General features: G+C 37.5%; 1 protein-coding gene across 2 annotated transcripts; it reads left to right on the top strand.

Annotated features, from left to right (window-relative positions):
- Nucleotides 1-178: 178 nt before the first annotated feature.
- Nucleotides 179-24436, top strand: tagapb (T cell activation RhoGTPase activating protein b). 2 transcript variants are annotated; one of them, XM_073855628.1, is made up of 14 exons: nucleotides 179-295; nucleotides 6327-6412; nucleotides 9444-9614; nucleotides 13301-13465; nucleotides 18012-18053; nucleotides 18828-18912; nucleotides 19062-19112; nucleotides 19343-19397; nucleotides 19627-19769; nucleotides 20018-20179; nucleotides 20286-20395; nucleotides 20690-20870; nucleotides 21505-21613; nucleotides 22881-24436. In XM_073855628.1, the coding sequence occupies exons 1-14, from the start codon at nucleotides 236-238 to the stop codon at nucleotides 24095-24097; spliced, it is 2637 nt and encodes an 878-aa protein (XP_073711729.1). In that variant the 5' UTR covers nucleotides 179-235; the 3' UTR covers nucleotides 24098-24436. The 2 variants fall into 2 exon arrangements, with proteins under 2 accessions (XP_073711729.1, XP_073711728.1); XM_073855627.1 differs by having other exon boundaries at nucleotides 180-295; nucleotides 19624-19769.
- The last annotated feature ends 1735 nt before the right edge of the window (nucleotides 24437-26171 follow it).

Consider the following 26171-nt stretch of genomic DNA (forward strand, 5'->3'; position numbering starts at 1 on the left):
AGTGGGCAGATTTGGCCCAGGTCAAGCGGAACCGTTCTCCCGTCCTATTTGTTCTCGCTGGTTCTTTATTGTTCTCAACCTCATTAGTCACTGCTGAAGGTGCCAGTCAAGAGAACCAAGCGTTCATTTCCAGCAGCAGTGCGACCGGGTGCTCAAACCTCCACTCGAGGGCTCCTGTTGTAAAACGGATTTAGGATCTACGGTGTAAGACTCGGTGGAGGGTGCTACATCTGAAATGGAGTTTAGGATGAGGAGAAGAGGAAGTTATGATGATTCCACTCCGTCCATACAGCCTGTAAGTAGATCTGATGCTGAGGTTATGTGTGCAATCGATAAAAAGCCAAACTAAAGTTTCCTTCTTAGAATTAAAACTGACCACACACATTATCATTACAGCTAACATTAAGGATTTAATGTAGGATTTTATTATATTTTGGTTTAATATGTAACGTTGAAAGTTGAAAACTTTGTTAATTGAGTGACTTTTTTGTTGTGAACTTCTGAATGGATTGATGTTTTTATCTATAATATGGCCAACATTTAAAAGAGCTATTTACAAAAGTTTTTATAAGACTGGCATTAGAGGTGATACAACACTTATCACTATTACATTTTTTTAAGTATAATTAAATACTTATTTGAACAGTTTTAGACAGCAGAACATTGTTTATTTATTTAATTATTTATTAAAATGTAAAGGATTTTCATATAATAAAATGCATACCTTCTTAAACTTTTCTGTGTCTCAAATTAAACAAAACCAAACATATTAAATGATAAAATGTAGTGCTGTTCGTTAATAGCTTTATTTTTCTATGGTTTAAATTCACAAAAGTTGTTATAAATTAATGTGTTTTTATAAAATATCATAAAATTCCCATACTGGGGTTTCCCGTTAGTGTTACACAATGGCTACAGTGAGATGTTGTTAAAGATAAAGGAGATAAAGGTTAAAAATACTGCTTGGTCTTACTGCATCTTAAATTCTCACAGAAAAGAGCGAAAGCAAAAGGCGTGGAGTTACTTTCGTATGAATAAAGTGCTTATTTCTCCTTTTGTAGACGGACCCCTTAGGAGTCTCTTGCCAATGTCAGACAGACTGATAAATTGGCTCCCTGCTATAGCAATGACACAGACTTGTTTTTCACTGGCCGCATGAACAAGTGATCATTGTTTGAGTCGCATAATTGCCCCAGAATGCAATAGGGTGGAAAAAGCTTCCAGGAGGACTCTGTTATTATGCCATGTTGCATTAATATTTAGTAAATAATTGATGCATGCTGTGTTTGAATCCTTTCTGGTGGGACCGATGTCAAGATATTTGAATCTGTGAACCTTTACAGTCAATGGATAACTGTTTACATAAAAGCAATGATGTATGCAATGGCAGTGCTCACGATTTCAGATACGCTTTCAACATGCTTGGTTTGTAGAGTTGGCACAGAAAATTGAAAAACAAATACATACAGTATGGGTTCCCTTACATGGAAGTCTCCATTTCGTGCCCCCATGTTTCTACAATAGCCCTAAACTGACTAACTGTACTACAGAGTGTGTTTTGTCACTACATTGTTTCAGGCCCTGTCTCAAATGGCACACTTCATGTGGACTTTCGGTCTCGTGGCCTTAAATTTGCTTGTGCTCGCTTAGTCTATGAGTCCATAGAGTGTCCCATCTGTCATTTTTACTCTCCGAAGTGTGCTCATCAGCGCCCCCTTTGCACCCTTGATGAGGCCTTCGGCGAAGCCCGCACTGCAGCAGGCTTCACGTACTTTACTTCATGACGTCATCAAATTATGTACTCTGAGGAAGTCCACAAGTCCATGAACTATGCGTTTTGAAAGGGGTGAACTGTGGACTGTTGGTTGCAATTCACAATCTCACCACTAGATGCAGCTATAAATCTACACACTGCACCTTTAAAGGACTAGCTCACCCAAAAATGATCATTATTTCATAATTTACTCACAATTTATATTTTGAGCTTATTTAGTAATAAATGTGTCATAAACATACAAATCAGTGTTGTAGGATCAAATATGGCAGCACACGTTGATGTCATTAAATTATCATTGGTTCTTGTGCCTTAAAGTTGACACTTTGTAGGTGTGAGCAAAAATGTGCTGTTTTTGGGTGTGTCCTTGATATGTGCACTAAATGACAGTGTAGTGGTTGGATAGTGCAGATTAATGGGCGATATTATCCCCTTCTGACATCACAAGGGGAGACAGATTTCAGTGACCTTTTTTTCACATGCTTGATGCGAATCGCATCAAGGGTGCAAAGGGGGCGCTGATGAGCACACTTTGGAGAGTAAAAATAACAGATGGGACACCCTATGGAGTCGTAGACTAAGCGAGCACAAGCAATTTAAGGCCACGAGACCGAAAGTCCACATGAGGTGCGTCATTTGAGACAGGACCTGAAACAACGTAGTTTACCAAAACTAAGTTACTGGGTTGATCTTTTTCACATTTTCTAGGTTGATAGAAGCACCGGGGAACCAATTATAACACTTTAACATGGAAAAAGTCAGATTTTCATGATATGTCCTCTATAACATATATTTTAAAATGTGTTTCAGGCGCAACAAATACATTTCTTATTTTACAACTTATACGGCAAAAAAAATATATATTCTTCCTTGCCTAAATATAAAAGTTTTTACAAAATGTATAAAGTATAAGTATAAAATGTTTAAGTATGTATAACATATAAAATTATGTTATTTAAAGTATATTATTAAGTATAAATGCTTACAGGTTTGTAATACACAAAGTTTTTCCTCCGATGTGATGTTAATTTAAATGCTTTAAAATATTTTTATATTTATTTTTTAAATACATTTTAAAATATAGCAAAATGCTGCCAAAAAAAAAACCCTTCTGGAAAGTCACATGAATCTCACATGCTTGTTTTGCAACATTTTTGTGTGAAACACGTGTGAAACCCATGTGTACACATGTAAAAAAAAACGGCACCACATTATGCAGATGTAATCAAGGGGGGTTTTTCACATTAAAATGAAATAAAAAATTGATGCTGTTCATATGTGATCAAACGTTAAAAAAATCATGTGGTTTTTATATTTGGTGAAAAAGAAGTTTTTCTGAACATGTTTCAAAATTTATTTCAGCACATATATTTTTTGCCATTTTGAAATATATTTAAAAATATATAATTTTTGCCGTATGTATGGGTGCATTAAAGGTAGGTTATCTAATTTTGAAAAATGCTAAAGGTAGCCGACTAGCTTTCGTGGGATCGTGATTTCATTCAGACGGGAGGTGAGCGCACGTGAACACGCCGATGATGTATGGTGTCTGTGTGAACAAGCTGCGCGGTGGCATTCAAATTATGCTTGGACAAAAAAGGCAATGTCCGTTCGGGCCGAGATGATTGGTTGAACTTGAACATTTTTTGGTCCTACACCTTTCACAGATGACATAAATTTCTACAAATACATTTAAACAACTTAACATAGTGATTGCTATCAGGATGTGAGGAGACTTTTAACCAGCATAACTAAAAATGTTTCTGGATCAAATCAGATACCCTGTCTTTAATACTCAATGTTTTAATCACTAAATAATCTTAAAATATGACTTGTTTTCCCTCACAAACATATTGTTACTTTAGAAGTCACTTTATTAACTCTATTTTAATTTTGTAGGAGGGTGGTGCTGGGGAGCACTGATGATGTCACTCTTAGGGTTAGGGTTATGTAAGAAACAATCTATAAAAGTTATCACCTTTTATAAATGATCATAATCACTTTGGTACAGATATGTACCTTTTACAGTAGGTACAAAAGTGTGCTTATGGAAAAGGGACTGCCCCAGTGACAATCTTTGTACCTTTTGTGTTGTTATAATTTCTATGCTTTATATACTGCTGGACATGGTTATTGAAAATTACTTTTCAATACTTTTGTAATGTAAAACTCCTGCTCTTATGTATTTTTCATCTTTTGAGTGCAATGTAAGATGTAGATGCATATCTAGTTGTGTAATATGATGTCATATTATTTATTATTAATCATATAATTGACTGGTTTGATAGTCATTAAGAAAGTACATAAGATTTCATTTGAACAAAAAAATTTGTAATAATACTATACACTCACCTAAAGGATTATTAGGAACATCATACTAATGCTGTGTTTGACCCCCTTTCGCATTCAGAACTGCCTTAATTCTATGTGGCATTGATTAAACAAGGTGCTGAAAGCATTCTTTAGAAATGTTGGCCCATATTGATAGGATAGCATCTTGCAGTTTATGGAGATTTGTGGGATGCACATCCATGGCACGAAGCTCCCGTTCCACCACATCCCAAAGATGCTCTATTGAGTTGAGATCTGGTGACTGTGGGGGCCATTTTAGTACAGTGAACTCATTGTCATGTTCAAGAAACTAATTTGAAATGATTTGAGATTTGTGACATGGTGCATTATCCTGCTGGAAGTAGCCATCAGAGGATGAGTACATGGTGGTCATAAAGGGATGGACATGGTCAGAAACAATGCTCAGGTAGTCTGTGGCATTTAAACGATGCCCAATTGGCACTAAGGGGCCTAAAGTGTGCCTAGAAAACATCCCCCACACCATTAAACCACCACCAGCAGCCTGCACAGTGGTAACAAGGCATGATGGATCCATGTTCTCATTCTGTTTACGCCAAATTCTGACTCTACCATCTGAATGTGTTATCAGAAATCGAGACTCATCAAACCAAACAACATTTTTACAGTCTTCAACTGATCAATTTTGGTGAGCTCATGCAAAGTGTATCCTCTTTTTTCTATTTATAGTGAAGATGAGTGGTATCCGGTGGGGTCTTCTGTTGTTGTAGCCCATACGCCTCAAGGTTGTGAGTATTGTTGCTTCACAAATGCTTTGCTGCATACCTCGGTTGTAATGAGTGGTTATTTCAGTCAAAGTTGCTCTTCTATCAGCTTGAATCAGTCGGCTCATTCTCCTCTGACCTTTAGCATCAACAAGCCATTTTCTCTCACAGGACGGCTGCATACTGGATGTTTTTCCTTTTCACATCATTCTTTGTAAACCCTAGAAATGGTTTTGCGTGAAAATCCCAGTAACTGAGCAGATTGTGAAATACTCAGACCGGCTCGTAAGACACTAACAATCATGCCACGCTCAAAATTGCTTAAATCACCTTTTTTCCCATTCTGACATTCAGTTTGGAGTTCAGGAGATTGTCTTGACCAGGACCACACCCCTAAATGCATTGAAGCAACTGCCATGTAATTGGTTAATTAGATAATTGCATTAATGAAAAATTAAACATGTGTTCCTAATAATCCTTTAGGTTAGTGTATATTCTATTATATATACTACAAGTTAAATAATTTCACTGTTTTCTTTCTTGTCTTTCTTTTTTTGCCTTTCTTGTAAAGTTGGTTTGAAGCAATGAAGCATTGTAAAAAAGAAGTGCTATACAAATAAATGTGACTTGGTTATAAAAATGTCTGCTTTGTGTTACATGGAAAGCATTCTGCTTTCAAAAGATGGATTACATTACACCTGTTTTCTTTTCTCACAAGAGATCAATCATTTATTTAACCAACAGGAGGTACACAAACAAAGCACTTATGTAATCTGTGAGTTTAAAGGTGATTGTAAAAAGTGTAACAAGCAAAGAAACACAGGTTACCTCTCCTCTTCTTCTTCTTCAGTGTGCTCTGCATCCCTGCTGTGTTAAACACACTCAACATCTTGACCTCAGGAAATTGCTTGTGACTGCTGTGCATTTCTACTTTGATTATTTGATCTATTTTTGCCATATGGCCTTTTATGTGTGGTGAGTGTTGAAGTGTACATTCTGCTTCAAATCAGTTTCAGCATTTGAGAAACCTGTGCAACTCTTAAAGGTCAGCATTCTTAGCATCATGATTGACTCTGGTTACCATGGAAACGTCTTAAATGACATAATCCTGTTTGATCATCATGGCTTACGAACTGATGGGATTCTGAGAGCTTTGACAGGTCATCAATTATCTGGATGGCTTTAGATGAGCCTTGGGGATCTTTAATGTCTATATTGTGTGACTGTGTGTTCTGCAAATGAGTTTTTGTGCACCTAATCTGTAGACATCACAAAGTAGCCGTTATTATTACAACATTTTGCTTTTTTAACAATTTTTCTAAATATTCCTCAAACTGTACAGTGAATGGCTAGCAATATCTGTGCTTTAGTATTATAATCATATATAAAGCTGAATAAATGTACAATACTAAAAAAAGAAATACAAATGTATTAACTCAGAATAAATCAAAAATAATTATAACATATAATGTGTACAGCAGATTCGTGGTCTGGCCCAGAGGAGGCGTTCTGCACCAAACCTGATGCTGGGGAAGGCTTTGGGAATGTCATGGAGCCCAATAAGGTAAGCGATTGTGTTTGTGATCTCACAAAGTTCCGTGGGATAGTCAAGGAATTGTTGGCTTATTTTTCCGTGGCATTCTCACGGATTGGTAACTCAATTGCTTTTTCCTATTTTCAAACTATTGTCGCTTCGGTTTAGGGTTAGATTTGGTGTTTGCGTTAGTATGTCACTTTAAGTATTGGTTTATTCTATTTTTTTTTCGGCTTTATTTTTGTATATTTTCTAAACTTTAAACAATTGTCACCTGGCGTTGATGGGGTCAGAGTTGGGTTTGGGTAAGGATGTCATTTTATGTAAATCTAACCATAAACCGAAGCGACAATGTTAAGAAAATAGTACAAAACAGTTGAGTAAACAATCCGTGAGAATGCCACAGAAAAATGAGCAAAAAATTCCATGACTATCCCGCGAAAAATTCGTATTGACTTTGAATGAGCAAAAATTTTGCTTTGAAAAAGTTCATGGTTTTAGTGTTCATGGTTTTAATGATCTTTATCCACTTTTAAATGAATCTATGGGCCCTATCTTGCACCCAGCGCAATTGACTTTGTCAGTGACGCATGTATCATTTCGTATTTTGGACCGGTGCACAGCGGGTTTTTCCCTCCACAGACGCACGTCGGCAAACTAGGGAATGAACTTGCGCTCCCTGGGCGGTTCAGCGCAAAAAAGGAGGCGTGCTCCGGCGCAAACCATCTCTTATGCTATTTTGCAGTTTCAAAAAACAATTGCTCTACTAACCAAAAAAAACTAGTCTAAAGTCATTGCCGGGTTGCGCGTAGTTCATTATGCTATTTTAAGGGCGCATGCTTGACCATAATGTATAGCATGCACAACGCGCATTGCTTATCTAATCTACACAGATGCAACAGTTATGTGTTACAATAAAAAATATTAATAAATGAGATAAGGGAAATCATTTTGTTGAGCATTGTGGTGATAGTTTTTATTTATTTTGTGTGGCAGCGTTAAACAATTATCATGCAAATAACGATTAAAATATTTTCATAAGTTTGTTGTGTGGCTGTATTACGTTTATTTTATCTAAATAATAATTAAAATGTTTTCATAAGAAACCTTCATGTATGTGAACTTGATTTGTAAGTGTACTTTGGGGTTGGACCTTGCTTGCGTTTCTTGTGTACGATTTCAAAGCCCCCAAACCCTTTCAGCAGTGAGGGTGGACGCAGCGATGTCCTCCTGTGTGCCCGGCGTGCCCGATTTATGCTGGCAAGCTTGGGATCCCATCCCCCGTCTCCTGACATCATTGTAGTGCTTGGCGCAGCTGATGAGAAAATTGCGGCTATTTCCTCTCACGCCTGTTTAACCGACGCTGATTTGGGCGGGTTTCTCCTATCCCCATACAAAACAACTTCTCTGTCTTTGACTGCTCTTCCAAGAACGTCGGTCTCCTCGGCTGTGAACCGCTCCTGGCGTGCGCCTGTCAAATCCGTCATAATAATAGCAACCCGCCATGGAACTTGCGCCCTTGCGTTTAAAGGGAATGTTGGATAGCGTTCTGATTGGTTTATTTGACGTTACGCCCAAACCACACCTATGAATAATGAACCTACTTCAGACCAACCCCTTATTGATTTGCGCCCGGCGCAAGACTTATTTCTCCCGCCGGGAAAATAGCAACAGCGCCCAAGATCCGCCCACAAAGTCACTTGCACTTTGCGCTTCGGACTTGCGTTTCAGATCGTTAAAATAGGGCCCTATGTGTACAATAAAAGGTTTTAAAGGTACTCAACTGACTTCAATATTTTATATTTGCTTTCAACGACTAAAATTCATTGATAGAAACTCATTCAATATTTTTATTACTTCAAAACCCAAAATGTAATATTCATTTGAACCTATGGACATGTAATGGTTGTTGTGAAAAATGACTACAGTTTACTATTGTAAAAACTATCGTATCTTCTATAGTTTTTCATGTGAAAATGTTTTATTTCCCACTCAGACATTTTTACTTCTCAGATCGCTTTTATTTTGATCTTCTTTACATTAGTATGTTTAGCTGTATGTTTTATGAAGTGCTAACCAAATGCACCACCTCCGGTCTGTGTGCATTTATAACTCTCATCTGTTTCACATTATTTTATCTACTGATTAAAGACTTGTTTATCAGAGTTATCTTACTGTAGCGTAAATAGACATTTTTTATTGCAACCATTTCACATCATGTGCAGTGATGAAAAATAAAATGGCAGCCTCCAATTAAAAAAATATATTTTTAAGTTTAATAAAACTACGACATTTATACTGTTTTTATTTTCACATTCATATTGCCAATCCCAGTGTTAATATATTAAACCATACGGGGTGGTTTCCTGGACAGGGGTTATTCTAGTCCCAGACTATATGCATGTCTTAAAATTTGAAAACCTCCCTTAGTTTGAAAACATCTTGCACTGACATATCTTAACATATATTGGTGGCATGTTATGTTTTTTGTAAGGTATGTTTGGAAAAAATCCTGAAATGTCCTAACATAATTACGAATTATATAATTGAGAGGAAACCATCACTATAATCAGGGTACATTTTAAATAAGGGAAACATTGGGTACGGAATTGACAGAATAAATCCCAGCAAGCGATAGGAGTCATTTTACCGTCTAAAGGTTAACAGTAGCCCCGATATAGTCCAGCTAGGCTACATGTGGTTTTTGCCAAAATAACTTGTGAAATGTCTGGTAATTCATTATGTAAACAAAGTCAACAGTGAATGTAAATTGTTTGTTTTCATTCATTTAGGCTATTTATTTCATTTATTTGATTGATTATCTGTTTTCCCAACCAATCGTAAATGAGTCTTTAAAAACAGTCATAGCTTTGATGATAACTCTATATAGTGATGCTAGTGGCACAGATATTATCTTTTTTTCATAAACACTGAGTAACAACCCAAATGAAAGTTAATCTTTTTAACAGACCACACGAATGCAGAAGAAAGCGAAAGGTTCAAATCTGTATGTGATGCTGCAGTGTATTTGTTTATATTGAGAGCTTTTCTTTATCTTCAGGGAAGAAGCTCGGTGTCTGGTGGCATTGCATCAGTGTCCATTTGTACTAGGATTGACCAATGAGGACTCAGAGTTGATTCTGGACGCGTGTGTTCACCTAACTGAAGGACTGAATACCAGGAAAAGACATCTTTTCCTTCTCAGTGATGCCCTTGTGATTGCTAAGCTCAAGTAAGAACCGAGATTTCTGCTGACACACACACACAGACATTCGCAGGCATAAACATTATGAGACAGTTTCCCGGACAGGGTTTAGATTAATCAAGGACTAGGCCTTAGTTATATTAGGACATTTAGGTCGTTTTTACAAACATATCTTAGAATAAACAATACTGGTGTGCATCTTGAGACACTGATATGTTAAGATATGTGTTTTTGAAATTGAGGCAGCTCAATTTCTGGGATACCGCCCCACATTAAATCTGCATTTGCAGGCTGAACATCTTACAATTACATCATGTCAGAATTAGACTTCAGGTAAAACTTACATGATGAGTAAAACTGACCCCAAAATCTTCTTCTGTTAATAACATACCGGTAACACACTTTCACATCACTTGTTCTTTCCAGGGCCATAAACACAGTAGACATTGAGGTGGACATGCCCCCCCCCATAATCAGAAAATGACAAATTGCTCCCCCTCCCAAATATCTCATGTTTTCAATACATATAGCCCCCAATGTTCAAGCTGTGGTTACAGCCCTGGTTCTTTCTTGAACATAGTAAATCCTTAATAAAATGTGCATTTTTGCAAAATATGTGACTCATTGACATAGTGATGACTTAAAGGTATAGTTCACCAAAAAAGGATGAATACAAGGGAATATATTTTGAGGAATGTCTGGAACCAAATCGATCAGACATTCCCAGTATCACAAAATTACGTACAGAAACTTTTTGATTATTTTCCCTGACACTGTCACGTTTTTTTCACACTTAAACGTGACCGTCTTTGTCTCTGTCACGTATTGGATACTCAACTGTTTTGTCCTAATTTTTACCATTGTTGCTTCGGTTAAGGGTCATATTTACATAAAATGACATCCTTAACCAAACCCAACTCTAACCCTAATGCCAGGCGACAATGTTTTGAAATTTAGAAAATATAAAAAAAATCAGAAAAAAATAGTATAAACCAATACTTAAAGTGACATCCTAACACAAACACCAAATCTAAACCCAAACCGAAGCGAAAATGGTTTGAAAACAGGAAAAAGCAGCTGAGCAACCAATACGTGACGGGACACGTAAACAGAAATGCTTGAAAAATGTGACAGTGCACGTAAAAAAGAATAAAAAATTTACATGACTATCGGTACATAATTTTGTGATACAGGGTTGGATCAGAAGCCCCATTCACTTCCATAGTAGAAAAAAAGAATACAACTGAATTCAATGGGGCTTCCGATCGGTTTGTTTACAACATTTCTCAAAATATCTTTCTTCGTATTCATCAAAACAAAAAAATGTATACAGGTTTGTAAAAACATGAGAGTGAGTTAATGATGACAGATTTTTCATCTCTTTAATACACCTGACCTAGTGAACTTACACTTTCACTTTGACCATGAAATGGGAATCACCCAGTTAACAGACATTTTATGGGATTCCCCTAGAAATTTTTACACAAGGCTAAAATTAAGTTTTGCAATTCTTTGGTTAAATGTTGGCAAGCTATTTTTAACTCTGAGGGCACTGACAACTGCATCATTTAAAGATAAATAATTTTTTTTGGCATAATGCTTTAAATGATTATATTATAAAAATATCACTTTATGTTGGGAAGAACAAGACCTGTATAAAATAATATAATTATAAAGATGTATGAAATATAAAATAAAAAGATGAATAAAACTTTACATGAACAAAAACAGTTTAAGTAGACCATGGACATAAATACAATATTACTGTTGGCTTCTGGGAAGTCACCCCATAGTCCATCAAATAGACACCGGCAATGAAGTAAAATGCAGTTTGTTAAAAATTGTATGAGTTGAAAATGTATATTTAATAAATATTAAAATGTTTTTCTAACAGTTCACGTAAATGTCACTAAATTCTTCAATTAGCGCTCGTATGTTTTGCCTACAGTACTATACAGTTATATGATGATAAATCAATAATGCACTGCAAAGGTTTGGAAAACTTTCATTCGTTTCACATGAAAGTAACTGGGCTCTGGCCCATTCACAATATTTCTGCTTCTCCTTTTTCATTGACTAATCAATTCTGTATTTACTCTCTGTTCGACTTAAATGTGGGATGCTTTAATGGTTCAGCCATCACTTGTGTAAACGTAATATGTTTAAATATATTATTATTTATATATTTATTTATATTTCAGAGCAAAGGATCTTAGTTGCAGTTAGTGGGAATAATGAAATACTATGTACTTTATTGTCATTTTAACTTACTATTATTTATCTTGACATGACTTGTAAATCTGAGTTGATTCAACAAAATTTTTAAGGCAGCCAAGAATTTTTAGAGTGAATGCTAAATGGCAAAATGCAGTTGCGATTACAGCCCAGGACCCATAGTGAGGCTTATAATGCTCGATGCCTGATGATCCATCAGATGTGCTGCAAATAAACTAATAGAAAGTGTTAAACTTAACCATAACAGAAATGTCTGGTTTGGTTTCTAGTTGTGTATTCTCACCATGTTATTGAGAATTAATTTGAAGGGATTTACTCGCAAGAGTCAAGAATAGTTTGTCTTCCCAAAACACTTCTTAAGAAAGTTCTTGTTTTTTCCTTAAGGATGTTCTTAAGAAAATCCTAAAGAACTTCATGAAGAACTTGGAAACTGTTGCATAACATCTTAAAGTAGGATGACCTCAAAGTTGTCCTAAATAATTAAAAGTTAAGATGTTTTATATGTTTATTTGTTTAAAATGTAACATGCATTGTGTAGTCACAAATCAAAATGTAAGAGTTTTACAGTGATTATAATACTAGCTAACATTTTACTATCTCCATATTAAATTTGTTTATGTGATGGTTAAATGCTTATATGACCATGAAGTGCTTAATAAAAGTTTAATGGATAGACAAGATTGTTGTTACCACACTTTTAGCAGGATAGAAACACAGTGACAAAGCATATCATTTTATTCTTGAGAACTGTTTGAGAAATGCAGTTTTTCATAAAGGGGACTTTTGTCTGCTTGTTGAAATAAACGTTACAATTGAGGAAATGTAGCTACTTCCTTTTTTTTAAATGCAGCATTTAAAATAAATGCTACTGTTGCATATTTAAAATCTATAAAGTATATATATATATATATATATATATATATATATATATATATATATATATTTTTTTTTTTTTTTTTTTTTTTTTTTGAAAAAATATCTGTTCTGTTTAATACCATTGAATATAATCTAGTCAACAGTACATAGCCATCAATTTAACAATGACGTTTTTCAGGGCAAATGTACATGTATAGGCTGAGTGATGAGGCTGATGACTGTCAGGTGAGGATAATAACAAACACAGTTCAGGTAAGGGAGTGAAGAGGATTATGGGAAATAAAGTCCAAATGGATGACAAACAGGGAAACATGGAGAGGCAGGCAGGCAGATAGACAGGGACTGTAACAGTAAGTTACCTGGTTGCTTTAAATTTTTCAGTTAATTAAACTTATAAAAAATATTTTGTCAACTAGTATTTTTAAGTTTAATTAACTTAAATTTGAAGGCAACCAGGTAACCTGCTTTTTTTAAGTTGAACCATCTTTTTTACAGATTCAACATGGTACATTTTTATTGAGACCTGACATACATCCGATTGTAAAACACATCATCGTGATATATAACAAGACAACTAAAGTCTTAAATCTGTGTGTGTACAGGTCAGATGCGAGCTACAGACTGAAACACAGGATTGATCTAAAGGACCTGTGGGTGTGCAGATTAGAAAATGATGAAGAGGAGACTGACATCGAAGATACAAATATTGATTTAAGGACATCTGTCGCATTGGCCTGGTCTGTGTCTCTGTGCCTTGTGTCGTTCAGGTGAGACACTTGTGTTACCACAAACACACTGGCACATAAATTATATCTGACTATGAGCATAAAGCAGGGACGTGTTTGACTCTCTTCGAGGGCCAGATTTTAAAATTGTAAATATTATGCGGGACAAACTTTTACCCCTATTTTTACTTTTTATATATTTTTTACTTTGACCTAATATGCATTAAAAAAAAAGATTTTTTTATATTCATCCAGTATTTAGCCTTTTAATTTCTGAAAACTCAAATTTTCTTTTTTTAATATTTTAAAAACAATTGCAGTTTAACATTGCAAGAGCCAAATGTTATTAGTTATGAACAACTATGAACATTGAACATTGCACAAAAAGTCCAAGTGTAAAAGATCAACACATGTATTTTTGTATAGCACGAAGAGCTCTTAAACCTCTTTTGTTTATAGACGGTTTAACTTTCATACATTTTTACATTTCAAGTATTCACAACATAAAAAAATTATATAAAACACTTCCTGTTTTCTTTGTTTTAATATTTCTTTCCATTGTACACTACATTCGGATGCGACTGTCGGAGTTCGCCCCCTAGTGGCAGTCGTAATGAAATTTCAGTTTAATCGTAAATCTGTGTTGCGATAAAAGCTCATTTCCAGCACAAGAACTTTTAATCTACAAAAATATTTATACTTAATAAATTACTTATCAGTAAGCAATGTTTTTAAAAGATTCAACGGATAAAGTTTCCGCACACAGTGTTTTGATTGGAACACGTTGAAATAGATCAGTTCCTATCAGCGTGTCAAATGTAGTGTAGTTGCACAAGTTTATTTTTTATGCATCCTAGGATCCAATAATTACACACCTGCAGATGGTTGGCACCCCATGCAGCTCCTTTCCAACTTCCTTTCTGGTTTATCGGCCGTCATTTGTCATGTACAGTGGAAAGTAACCATGCCGCCAATTGACTAGCCCTGGCATAAAGTGTGGTCTACATTGTTGTGTTTACACCAAGAATAGTGGCAAAAAACCTGCAGGATTGTGTGTTGTTTTGTGTGACATTAGCTTTTAACATTTGTGCATACAGAGACAATAAAAGTGATATGTTACAATTGAATTCCTTTCGTTTACTTTCTGAAGAGTGATAAGTTAACACCTCACCAAGGTCCTCAATAAATGGGCCAAAAGTCATAAATGCATTGCTAAGTGCTTTATTTGCAGCTGTTGGTGGTTGCGTATACAGTATAGTGCCACAATTAACAGTGACTAACCTCATGATGTGACTAACTCTGTGACGGTCAGAGTCAAGTTGCCCTGTGGTTGCTAGGCTGCTCTCTGTGTTTGCTAGACAGTTGCTATAGTGATACTACTAATACTACTAATACTTTTAAAAGAGCCTGCACCCGTCTGAAAGCTGCAAAAGCTGCCTACGAAGAATGCATTTCAAGGTATGACCGTATCAAAGCACATCAGAATATTTGCATCACTTCCTATCCCCTGACTCATCTGATGACATTTTAAAGCCAGCGCAGACGTTGTCGCTTTTGAATTCTCACAATTCCATGTGTACGCCTGCTGTGATTGGTCGAGCAAAATATAATTCTGTTATACTGCTTAAAGTTTCCATGTAGTCAAGAATTTTATCATTTAAAACTCATCTTTGAGCATCATAATATCATATGTAAAACTTGTACCTGTCACAGTAATTTCGTCATGCTTTAAAACAGCTTGAATGTAACTTTACACTCTTGCCTCGTAGATATGTGGATCAATGAATATACAAATTACTCCCCACCTCCACTCTTTCGCAGCACCTTGGACCATAGATATATATGTAAAGAGATGCTACGTTCTGCAGTTTCAGACACATAAAGCTGGCTTTATACCGTAGGCTGTATGCCATAGACTATGTGGCAGGTTTTTTTATACTTCTGTGTCATCTTCTGCGTCATTGTACGCCTAGATGTGCCCAGAACATGCCCACTGCATATTACAGTATTGAGTCAAAAGCCAAATAAGAAGCAGATTGTGTACTATGTACCATTTAGGTAGCCTACACCGTAAAATTGATGCAGAAGTGTAAAGCTGGCTTAACTGCTAAGTTTTTTTTTCACACAATGCATTGGATATCCCTCCTATTTTCAAGTCTGTTGGGTTGGATGCTCTTATTGGTACCCAATTGCTTAAAGTCATGGCGCAGTAAGCTCAGCATCTTGGCATCACGAATAAGCCATAGTTTGAAACCGAAGAGAGTACCTACACTGACTATGATTTCAAATCCATTTGTTACTGTTTGTGTATCTTAGATGTACATGTATTACAAAAAGCACAGGTCGTCATAACGTATGGGTATAAATAAGTTTAGTTTTTATTAGTGGGTGAGGGTTGAGGCTTCATTTGGAAGTAACTGGTGGTCAAGCAGAAGTTTTTTTGTTCGAGTTCTTCCTCTTGTTTAATTCATGCCCTTTCACATACCACAGCATGAATGTGCGGTTTCAGGCATGAGCTATTAAAGGGAAGTGTGCAGTGTATTTTCATTAGCATTCAAGAGCACTTAGTATCACATAAATAGTGAAGTTCAGTCGTCATGTTTTTGAAATCAGATAGACATACTGCTGAATTGTAATGCTAATATTGTCACATCAAAGAGTCAGGGGGATGCTATGGCCATTTTAACCTTATAAAGCTAATCAGAGACTCTGCCTGTCAGTCATTTTGTACGTTTGGTGACATTAGGTTGGCTGACATGTTTGGAGGGTGTCTGGCTGAAGGGATGGGGTTACATTTACATTTTGCCGAATCACATACCTTGTTTTCAAAGTATACATTTTATCGGTATGGTTTTCTAAACTGTCAGAAAAAAATGTTAAAAAATACCATTTGTAAAATACCAAAGGTCCTACTATTTATCATTTAGGTACAGATTTAAGTGCATCTGAGATACGAGTATGCGCTCTTTGGTACCAATATGCATCTCTGAGGTAATATGCATTCTTTGCAACTAGTATGCACCTCTGAGGTACTAATATGCACTCTTTGGTACCAGTATGCACCTCTTTGGTACTAATATGCGCTCTTTGGTACCAGCATGCACCTCTGAGGTACCAATATGCGCTCTTTGGTACCAGTATGCACCTCTTTGGTACTAATATGTGCTCTTTGGTACCAGTATGCACCTCTGAGGTACTAATATGCACTCTTTGGTACCAGTATGCACCTCTGAGGTACTAATATGCACTCTTTGGTACCAGTATGCACCTCTGAGGTACTAATATGCACTCTTTGGTACCAGTATGCACCTCTTTGGTACTAATTTGCACTCTTTGGTACCAGTATGCACCTCTGAGGTACCAATATGCACTCTTTGGTACCAGCCTGCACCTCTGAGGTACCAATATGTGCTCTTTGGTACCAGTATGCACCTCTGAGGTACTAATATGCGCTCTTTGGTACCAGTATGCACCTCTGAGGTCCTAATATGCGCTCTTTGATACCAGTATGCACCTCTGAGGTACTAATATGCACTCTTTGGTACCAGTATGCACCTCTTTGGTACCAATATGCACATCTGAGGTAATATGGACTCTTTGGTACCAGTATGGACCTCTGGGGTACTAATATGGACTCTTCGGTAGCATTATCCGCCTCTGGGGTACTAATATGAACTCTTCGGTAGCATTATCCGCCTCTGGGGTACTAATATGGACTCTTCGGTAGCATTATCCGCCTCTGGGGTACTAATATGGACTCTTTGGTACCAGTATGCACCTCTGAGGTATTAAAATGCGCTCTTCGGTACCAGTATGCACCTCTGAGGTACTAATATGCACTCTTTGGTACCAGTATGCACCTCTGAGGTACTAATATGCACTCTTTGGTACCAGCATGCACCTCTGAGGTACTAATATGCGCTCTTCGGTACCAGCATGCACCTCTGAGGTACTAATATGCGCTCTTTGGTACCAGCATGCACCTCTTTGGTACTAATATGCGCTCTTTGCCACCTCTTTGGTACTAATATGCACTCTTTGGTACCGGTATGTACCTCTGAGGTACCAATATGGCTCTTTGGTACCAGCATGCACCTCTGAGGTACCAATATGCACTCTTTGGTACCAGTATGCACCTCTGAGGTACTAATATGCACTCTTTGGTACCAGTATGTACCTCTGAGGTACCAATATGCGCTCTTTGGTACCAGTATGTACCTCTGAGGTACCAATATGCGCTCTTTGGTACCAGCATGCACCTCTGAGGTACCAATATGCGCTCTTTGGTACCAGTATGCACCTCTTTGGTACTAATATGTGCTCTTTGGTACCAGTATGCACCTCTGAGGTACTAATATGCACTCTTTGGTACCAGTATGCACTTGTATGCAAATTTCCACTTGTCGAGTGAGTTACACTGTGAAAAGAGGAAGTCGTGGCTGTGATGCTGTTTCCTGCCACATGACAAACTTTTCTGCCCTTTTTGTTGTAAAGAGGTCGAGCGCATGTTACCTCCTCATACACAACATCTGCATGTGCTCTGTGTGGACTCTCTGTAACTCATACCATGCTGTTTTTTCAATTATAGTCAACCTGAGCTGAAGGATAACTGGTTGGATACTCTATACAGGTGAGCTCAAAGTCTTCGCTACCACTGAATATTAGATGTCTTTAACTACTGTGTACTTACATACTCACTGTGTACTTAACTGCTAAACATGCGTGTTGTTCTGCGTATACTTTAGGGTTAGGTTCAAAAGTCTGATTACATGCAGATCAATTAAAAACAATGTAATAACGCATATGTACAAAATAGTTAGCGTATACATAGTATAAATGTTGTTGTTAAAGACAATTAATATAAAATGGGACCAACTCTTTGATACATGCAACAAGTATTAATTCATTTAAATAATTATATTTTAAGCAAGATAAAAGTCGGCTAATATATTTTTTATAGTTTGTGTTTTTAAAAAATAAAAATAAAGTGTTTACAAAAATAAAGGGGGATTCACATGTTCACACTGGTATGGGTGTAAAATACAGTTTACAACTGGAATCCAAAGACTTAAAATTGAAAAAATGTTAACAAAGAATTGTTAGGGCACAAAATAAATCAGAATATTTAGGATTTTCAGGTCTCAATTTGACTATGCATGGATAATCTTAACTCTTTTCTTCTGTATGATGTACTCAAAATTAAACATAACATGGATGGCATGCTGTCATTAAAGCAAAATTCATGTATCATAATTTGTTATATTATATTTGTTGTATTATTTGTCATAATACACTTTGAAATAATGCAGAAATAATGTACCATAAAGATTTGAAGTTGACGTGTTTATTGGACATTTTGTTACTTTCTGTTGTGTACAACAAAATGTTTTCAATTTCATGATAGTAAAACTGCGGAGGCGAGATCGAGAGCACGCATCGCGTCACCACCGCCCAGCATCCTCATGAAGGTGTTGAGTGGTAATACCACGGTACGCAGGCATCTTTTACTCACACACAAACATCAATAATTACTTTCCCTGTTGATGACTACATAGATGCTTTGAATGACCTATTTAAATTAATGTACATACATTTTGGGTACAAATACTGAACTCGACTGAATGTTGTTGTCTTACAGAATAAAACTCTAGGTGGAGTTGGGATGGACTCTGTCATAGAGCCTCTTGATGTAAGCATAACTTAATATAAATTGTATCATCTGCAAAATCCTTTAAAAGTCAATTAAAAGCATTATAACAATTACAAATGAATGCAGTAAATGCATCTGCAAGACAATGAAGTCAAAACAAATTCAAATTTGCATGTGTGTTAATGTAAGTGTGATTGTGTAAACGTTGATAAAGTCACACCCTTTCTATGACTTCATGTACTCATGACAAAACATGTGACTGTTTTCAGAGCAACGGCAAAGTCTCCACCTTCTCAAAACAGTTTCAGGACGTGCAGCCAATTGGTGAGTTTAAACTAGTCAAGCTGGTTACCACCACATGTGGTTAGGTGCCCGCCAGAATCAACCAATGAAACTAAGTTGGAGTAAACAAAATGCTGCAACTTCAGAAAACAAACGTGGGAAACGTGTGATCTGAAGTTGAAAGTGTTGTTGCTTGATGAATGTTTCAAATACATCGTATATAATCGACTCGAGATGAAAGTGATTTTAATATCTTTCTTGTCCTCAGGAGATAATGGAGGCAAAAAGAGCTTGTTCTCTTTCAAGCTGAAGAGAAGCTCCACAAATGTGGCAGCCCACCCCGAATCAAACACGAAGAGCTTGCTGTTTGGACGACATCTCCAAGATGATTCCACACTTCCCAAACCAATTATTGTACGTCAGTCTAAAGTATTCATGGATCACCAAATGTTTTTCTTTAACCGCAATCACAAGTAGTGGAAAATGTGACGTGATTCTCGATAATCTTATCTAAACCTCAATCAAACATATGGCCAAACACTCGAAGAAGATTTCGAAGAATCTACTAAACCCATGTTAACAGATGTAAAGATAAAAGATTAAATATAGAACATAATATAAACATGTAAAAGATTATATTCATGTTTCTTTTCTTCCATTAGGAAATATTGCTGCTGTTGTTCAGGAAGGGTCCGTTTACCGAGGGAGTCTTCAGAGTACCATGTAACAGCAAAAACCTCAGCGCCCTCCGAGATCAGCTGAACTCCGGGTCTGAGGTGGACATGGAAGCCCTGCCTGTGACTCTATTGGTTGGATTGTTGAAAGTAAGCAATACTCCATGTTGACGTTAGGCCTCACCTTTCATACGCCCTTGTAGTTCTGACGCATCTGTAAGTCAAACAGTGAGTCATGATTTTATTTTTATGACAGATATTCCTGAGGGAGCTTCCTGGAGGCCTGTTGGTGTTTGAACACTACGAAAGCTGGATCAGCGCTCTGGAGAAAGAGAGGACGCAAGACGTTCATATTGAGCTGAGGAGGTGGGTCATGTGACTTTTAGCAGTTACCTCAACGTGGCCTCACAGCCGATGGCAGAGAGAAACTGTGGGCAGCTGTGAAATCTGTTTAAAGAAAGTCCCCGGAGTTCCACGGCTCCACTTAAGGTCAACACAGATGGGCTTTCCGTGGGCTTTTTTATAGACTCTTTAGGGACTTGAAAATAAGGAAATCGGTAGCTGAAGTTTGACCACAAATGTCAGAAACATAGTTCTGTTTTTCCTTTACCCTCTTCAAAACCAAAAAATATGAAACAATGTTTTCTTCTCCATTTCCAGAATGGCAGAGAAGCTGCCCAGAGCAAATGGACTTCTGTTAAAGCACCTGATGTGTCTGTTTCATCACATCAGTCAACGTTCAGACACCAACAAAATGGATGCTAAGAACTTGGCAGTGTGCATTGCCCCAACCCTACTGCATCGAGACAGCCAGCCGCTAGATGTGGATGATGTTGAAAAGGTCAGACATTTGCCAAGAGTTTCCTCTCAACATCATATATTACCTTTGAAAGTTGAAAAGATTTCAAATGAAATTTATTTGGGCTCTGCGGTACACAATAATAGTATAGTGCTAAACATCTAGTATCTAGTAGAAAGAAATGGATTTGTGTCATGCCTGAACTGGATTATATGTCAGATGTCTCTAGATGTTTTTTGAAGATACACCCCTGCACTCTCGATTTGACTAATCTGTTGATTTGAGATCAAAACTTGGCACTGTCACTTGCATGGTGCGGTTTTAGACACATAAGAAACCACAGGACTGAAAGTACTGTAGCATATGTATTGCGTTCTGAGAGCTGCATGCGAAACCCTGCACAAAACCCAACCATAGTTGATGCTACCTGTGAAAACCCAGATAAAGTTTTTTTAATCAAAACATAAACTCATCCTATAGATGATGCAAAAAACATTCAGTGAAGATATAACCTTGATATTGACTGAGAAAGGTCATGTTAAAAATTGAATCCAATGTAAAATCAATGATTGAAATCCAACTTAAATGCTCCTAATCTCGTCATTAGATTATAGAGTCACATACATCCTATATACATCATATCAAATAGACATTATTATTGAATTTTTTTTTTCAGGTCACAAAACTTATCCAGTTCCTCATTGAACATTGCTGTGAGGTATTTGGGCAGACAGTCGTGACTCTTCTTGGGAATTTAGAGGAGCAGGAGTCTATAGACAAGTCAGGTAAATACATCATTCAATATACACTTTCCTACTTTATATGTACATATGTGCACCATATATGGACCATTTCTGGACTAGGTAAACTGTATTTACCTAGGCATAGATGAATAAATAAGGGTTTGTACATGGTAATGATATATTGTGGGCCTCAAATGCGATTGTTTCCTCCTTCTTATGTAAACCTTGTGCATGCTAAAGACAGCTGGAAAACAGACCGATCTCAACATAACACAGACTGTGACGTTGCAGTCTGGATCAGGGATGGGCAACTTCTGTCCTGGAGGGACGGTTTCCTGCAGAGTTTCGCTCCAACCATAATTAAACAAACCTGAAGCAGCCAATTAAGGTCATACTAGTCATACTAGAAACTTTTAGGCAGGTGTGCTGAGGCAAGTTGGAGCTAAACTCTGCAGGACACCGGCCCTCCGGGACCGAGGTTGCCCATCCCTGGTCAAGATGTACGCCCGAACATTAAATTAAGTACAATGTTATTACAATGCTAAAAACAAAGTTGTGACTGCTGAGTTAGCGCTATGTGCTAGTTCAGTGGTTCTCGGCTCCGGTCCTCGGGCCCCCCCTCCCGGAATGTTTTGGATGTCTCCTCCTTATATGAAACACCTGATTCCACTCATCAGACTCCTTCCAGAATGTTTAAAAATTTTCCTTAATTAACACACATACAAGCTGATGAACTGAATCAGGTGTTTTATATATGAAGACATCTGGGGTGTTCGGGGAGGGGGGCCCCGAGGACTGGAGTTGAGAACCACTGTGCTAGTTAATGCTATATGCTAGGCTGAAGTTCTACTATTGACAATACAGTTACGTTTTGTAGGTCAATAGTGAAAAACACAAACTTTCCACTCAGAAATGTCCATTAACAACCTCCAAACAATTGTTTATTTTTATTTTCCTCCTAGGGGGTTTTTCAACCCGGGGAGGCAGCCTTCTTGGGCTTAACTTAGCACCCTCTTCTTTACGTTACATTAGCAATACGCACGCTTATAATGTTGATTCATAGCCGCAGCAAATTTAGCTGCTTGTGCTATCGTGTATTATGTTGTGCTATCTGTCGTTTTTCTGTGCTTTCCACTGCTTCTATTAATGTAAAGCTGCTTTGAAACAATCACCAATTGTGAAAAGCGCTATATAAATAAAATTGAATTGAATTGAATTATGAGAACTATTGTTGTACAGAAGTATATTTCATATTTGGGTAAGATGGGTAACATTTTTTGGTAACTTTGCTTGATCCTCTACACTACAGATTCAGCATCTTTGATGTCCCCGGATATATCCTTCGACATCCACCAGCATGACTCAGCATATGACAGCACAGATCCTGATGGCGACTTTCTGGATGCTGATGGACAGTCTCGAGAGGACAATGTGATGCTACACGGAAGCCCAGCTATAAGCAAGAGGGGACGTTCTGAAATTCATTGCTGCTCCTCGGATGCTATATTCGAAGCTTTTACGAAACCTATCAACCGACGCTGCTCCGAACCTTCTATCTTCCCCTTAGCCGACATGACTGGTTTGAGACAACTGGCTCGCAGCCATGATGACTTTTCCACAGAAAAGGAAGACCTTGGGGAACAAACGCTGAAGAAACAGAGTTCTGATGACTCTTTTCTGCATCCCAGTCGCTGCGAGAACAGAAGATCACAGACGTCCTTCAACAAACTAGTTGGGGGTTTAAACATTAACTTACCCATAAGCGCTTCTTCTCCTACATCTAAGGCAGGTTCCTGCCCTTCCTTCTGTTCCTCAGATAGCACCTCTTCAAACCTCTCAGAACAGTCTACATCCACTTCGCCCCTTCCGTCCCCCGAAAGCCCACGCAAAGGTCAGTCTACTAGGCACGCATCCTTCATAAGCAAGACTAGACCTAATCCTGCTAAAGGTGAGCATGAGACGAACCGACGATCTCTCTCAATGAGAGCCAAAAGCCTCAACATTAACTTCTCATTCAGCAGAGGAAGTCTGAAGAAAGGGGAGTCCCAAAAGGATGTCGTCTTTCCATGTGGAACTCTTCCGGAGGACTCGCAAAGCGAGGCGGAGAACCAGGATGAGCTCGTCCGACGCCGACGACCTCTTTCCGCCATCGAGGTCTTTCAACACGTGGATAGTCGGATGCCGAGCTGCCCCCCGACCTATGAGCAAGCTCTGCAGAACGGAGCCCAGCCGGCCCCCCCTCAGTACCGAGCCATGACTGTACAACGCGCTAGAGATCTGGACAGGAAATCTCGCCCCATGTCCATGAATGATTGTCTGCTGGACGCTTACAAAGTTACCGAACCCACAGAAACATTCCCAGAAACATTCCCAGAAAGTGTTCGGTTAGATGACGCGCAGCCGGTTTCATTCCGGCAGAGGACCATGTCAGAATCGGTTGCGCAGTCGAGACATGAAAAAGTGTTGCGCAGGTGTAGTCAGCCCGTGTTCGAGGAGCTTTCCCATGCGAAAGAATCTTATGTATAAGTGGTTCTTTATTCATTGCAATGTTCTACTCCTAAGCTGTGTAGGGAACTAAATGCAAACATTTTACCTGCAAGCGTTAAGCTGAAACATTTCACTTAGTGACACTCAGTCTGTTACCTTACAAGAGTGATTTCATATGCTATTATTTTTCCTTCTAACTTTCGCCAGTATGAAGCTATGTAAATAGACAAGTTACAATAATTAAGTTGTATAGAAGGCTATAGTAAAATAATATACAATGGTAACAGATCATCTTGATGTAGTCGGAATGTACAGTTGTAAATATTTTTATGTTATTGCTACTCTTTGTTTCACTACAATAAAGACTCTTAGATGCCACATCTAATAGCTGTCTGTAATAGCTGTTGATAGCAATTCTCCTGTTTTGTGGACTTCAGATACTTCAATGATTGAAATATCGTAATACTAAAAGTAATTCAGTAATGATTTTTATTGTAAGAGATCAGATTCAGAGCAATAATCAACACGTACACAGTACACAGAGTTTTTACTGTTTTTGGATCAGTGGATGCTTCAGTGTTTTATAAGTTAGGTAAGAGTGCCATTTAGTGGATAATAGCGGAAATATGGATTGCCGTAAATACTTCAAAAACTGTCAGTGAAGCATTTTTTTCTTAATTGACGAGATAACTTGTCAATAGCGGAGAAAGAGTTAACGAGTTCATCTGACCTAAACCTAGAAACCCAGATATGTTTCCACAGTACATTTACATATTAGGTCTTTAAGTGCCCAACCACAAGTAATGTAAGTTTAAAGTGCCCGATCCTGAAGTTGCGATCCACTTGAATGAGTAAATAAAAATGAGTGAGTGAATTCGGACATCAGGCACAGCGAAGGGGAAGTGGCTAGCCGTTAAGTGTACATCAGTTGTACACTCATTATTGCAGTGCATTATGGGATTAAATACTGTGAGTGCACTCAATAATGTCCACTGTAATTTCAGACACCACTACAAAATGGCTTTCCCCTCAAATAGTCTCAGTGAAATGGAATATCACACGCAGAAAATAGTGGGAATGGCTTGTGTTGTCTACTGTGAATTGATTGGATAGGCATTTTAATCAGAAATTGAACTCACAGCAGACTTGACAGTTGAAGGGGGCGAGGTTAACGGATGCTCCTGCCCAAGTTGACGTCATCAGAGAAGGACCGCCACAAGAGTAAATTTTCAGATTTTGATTAAAGTTTATGAGGGCACATTCATTTTTTTATTATTTCCCATGCGAATGAAAAATTTTTAATAAACAATGCAATATTCCATTGAAAAATAAGAATTGTCAAGATGAAATGCTGTTAGCAAGAGTAGCAAGGTAACCTAAAGTAAAATCAGCATGATACCCCAATTTTAAGTATATTGCCAAAAAGTATTGAAAAGGTTTCCTGGGATCCTATTAAAAAAGCTTTGGAAGTGCTCGCCTTTGGTAAGGAGAAACCGACCGAGACGAGTTACTTTCAAACGGACGACATTTTGATTGGCTGTGTGCCTCCCGCTTGTCAAGGGTTGCATAACATAGAGAACTAAATGTCAATGAGAACAACGTGTTCTGTATTTCAGAGGAAGTGAACGATCATGTGGACTGATTTGGTTTTTCGCTGAATTTGGTCTGTTGCTATAGATATGCCTCCATTTCCTCTTTTTTCAGGCGTACTGAGAAACAGACTGCAGATGTCAGATCTTTTTCGCTTATGGTTTCTAGACTAAGTGTGCTTGCATTGATGTCTGTACAGGTTAAGTTGATGCACCCTTTGAAAATGCTAATGCTCTGATTAACCTCTTTGAAGTTATAAAATGGTTTGATCACATATGAGTGCACAATTTATGTAGATAAAAAAGGTGTTAACCTAAAATACTGTGGAACTACTCATTCATTCACACGTCTAAAAATAGCCCATCTGTTAACACTTTATTCAGAGAACGTTCGAATTAGATGCAACATTTTGACATCATCTACATATCTTTATGCTGCTAATATAAAACTAATACAGTTTGACCTTTCACATGCAACACAAAATAAACATAATGAAAATATAGTTTTTTTCCATACAATGAAA

Source organism: Misgurnus anguillicaudatus, chromosome 18, assembly GCF_027580225.2.
Source record: "Misgurnus anguillicaudatus chromosome 18, ASM2758022v2, whole genome shotgun sequence".
Classification (NCBI taxonomy): domain Eukaryota; kingdom Metazoa; phylum Chordata; class Actinopteri; order Cypriniformes; family Cobitidae; genus Misgurnus; species Misgurnus anguillicaudatus.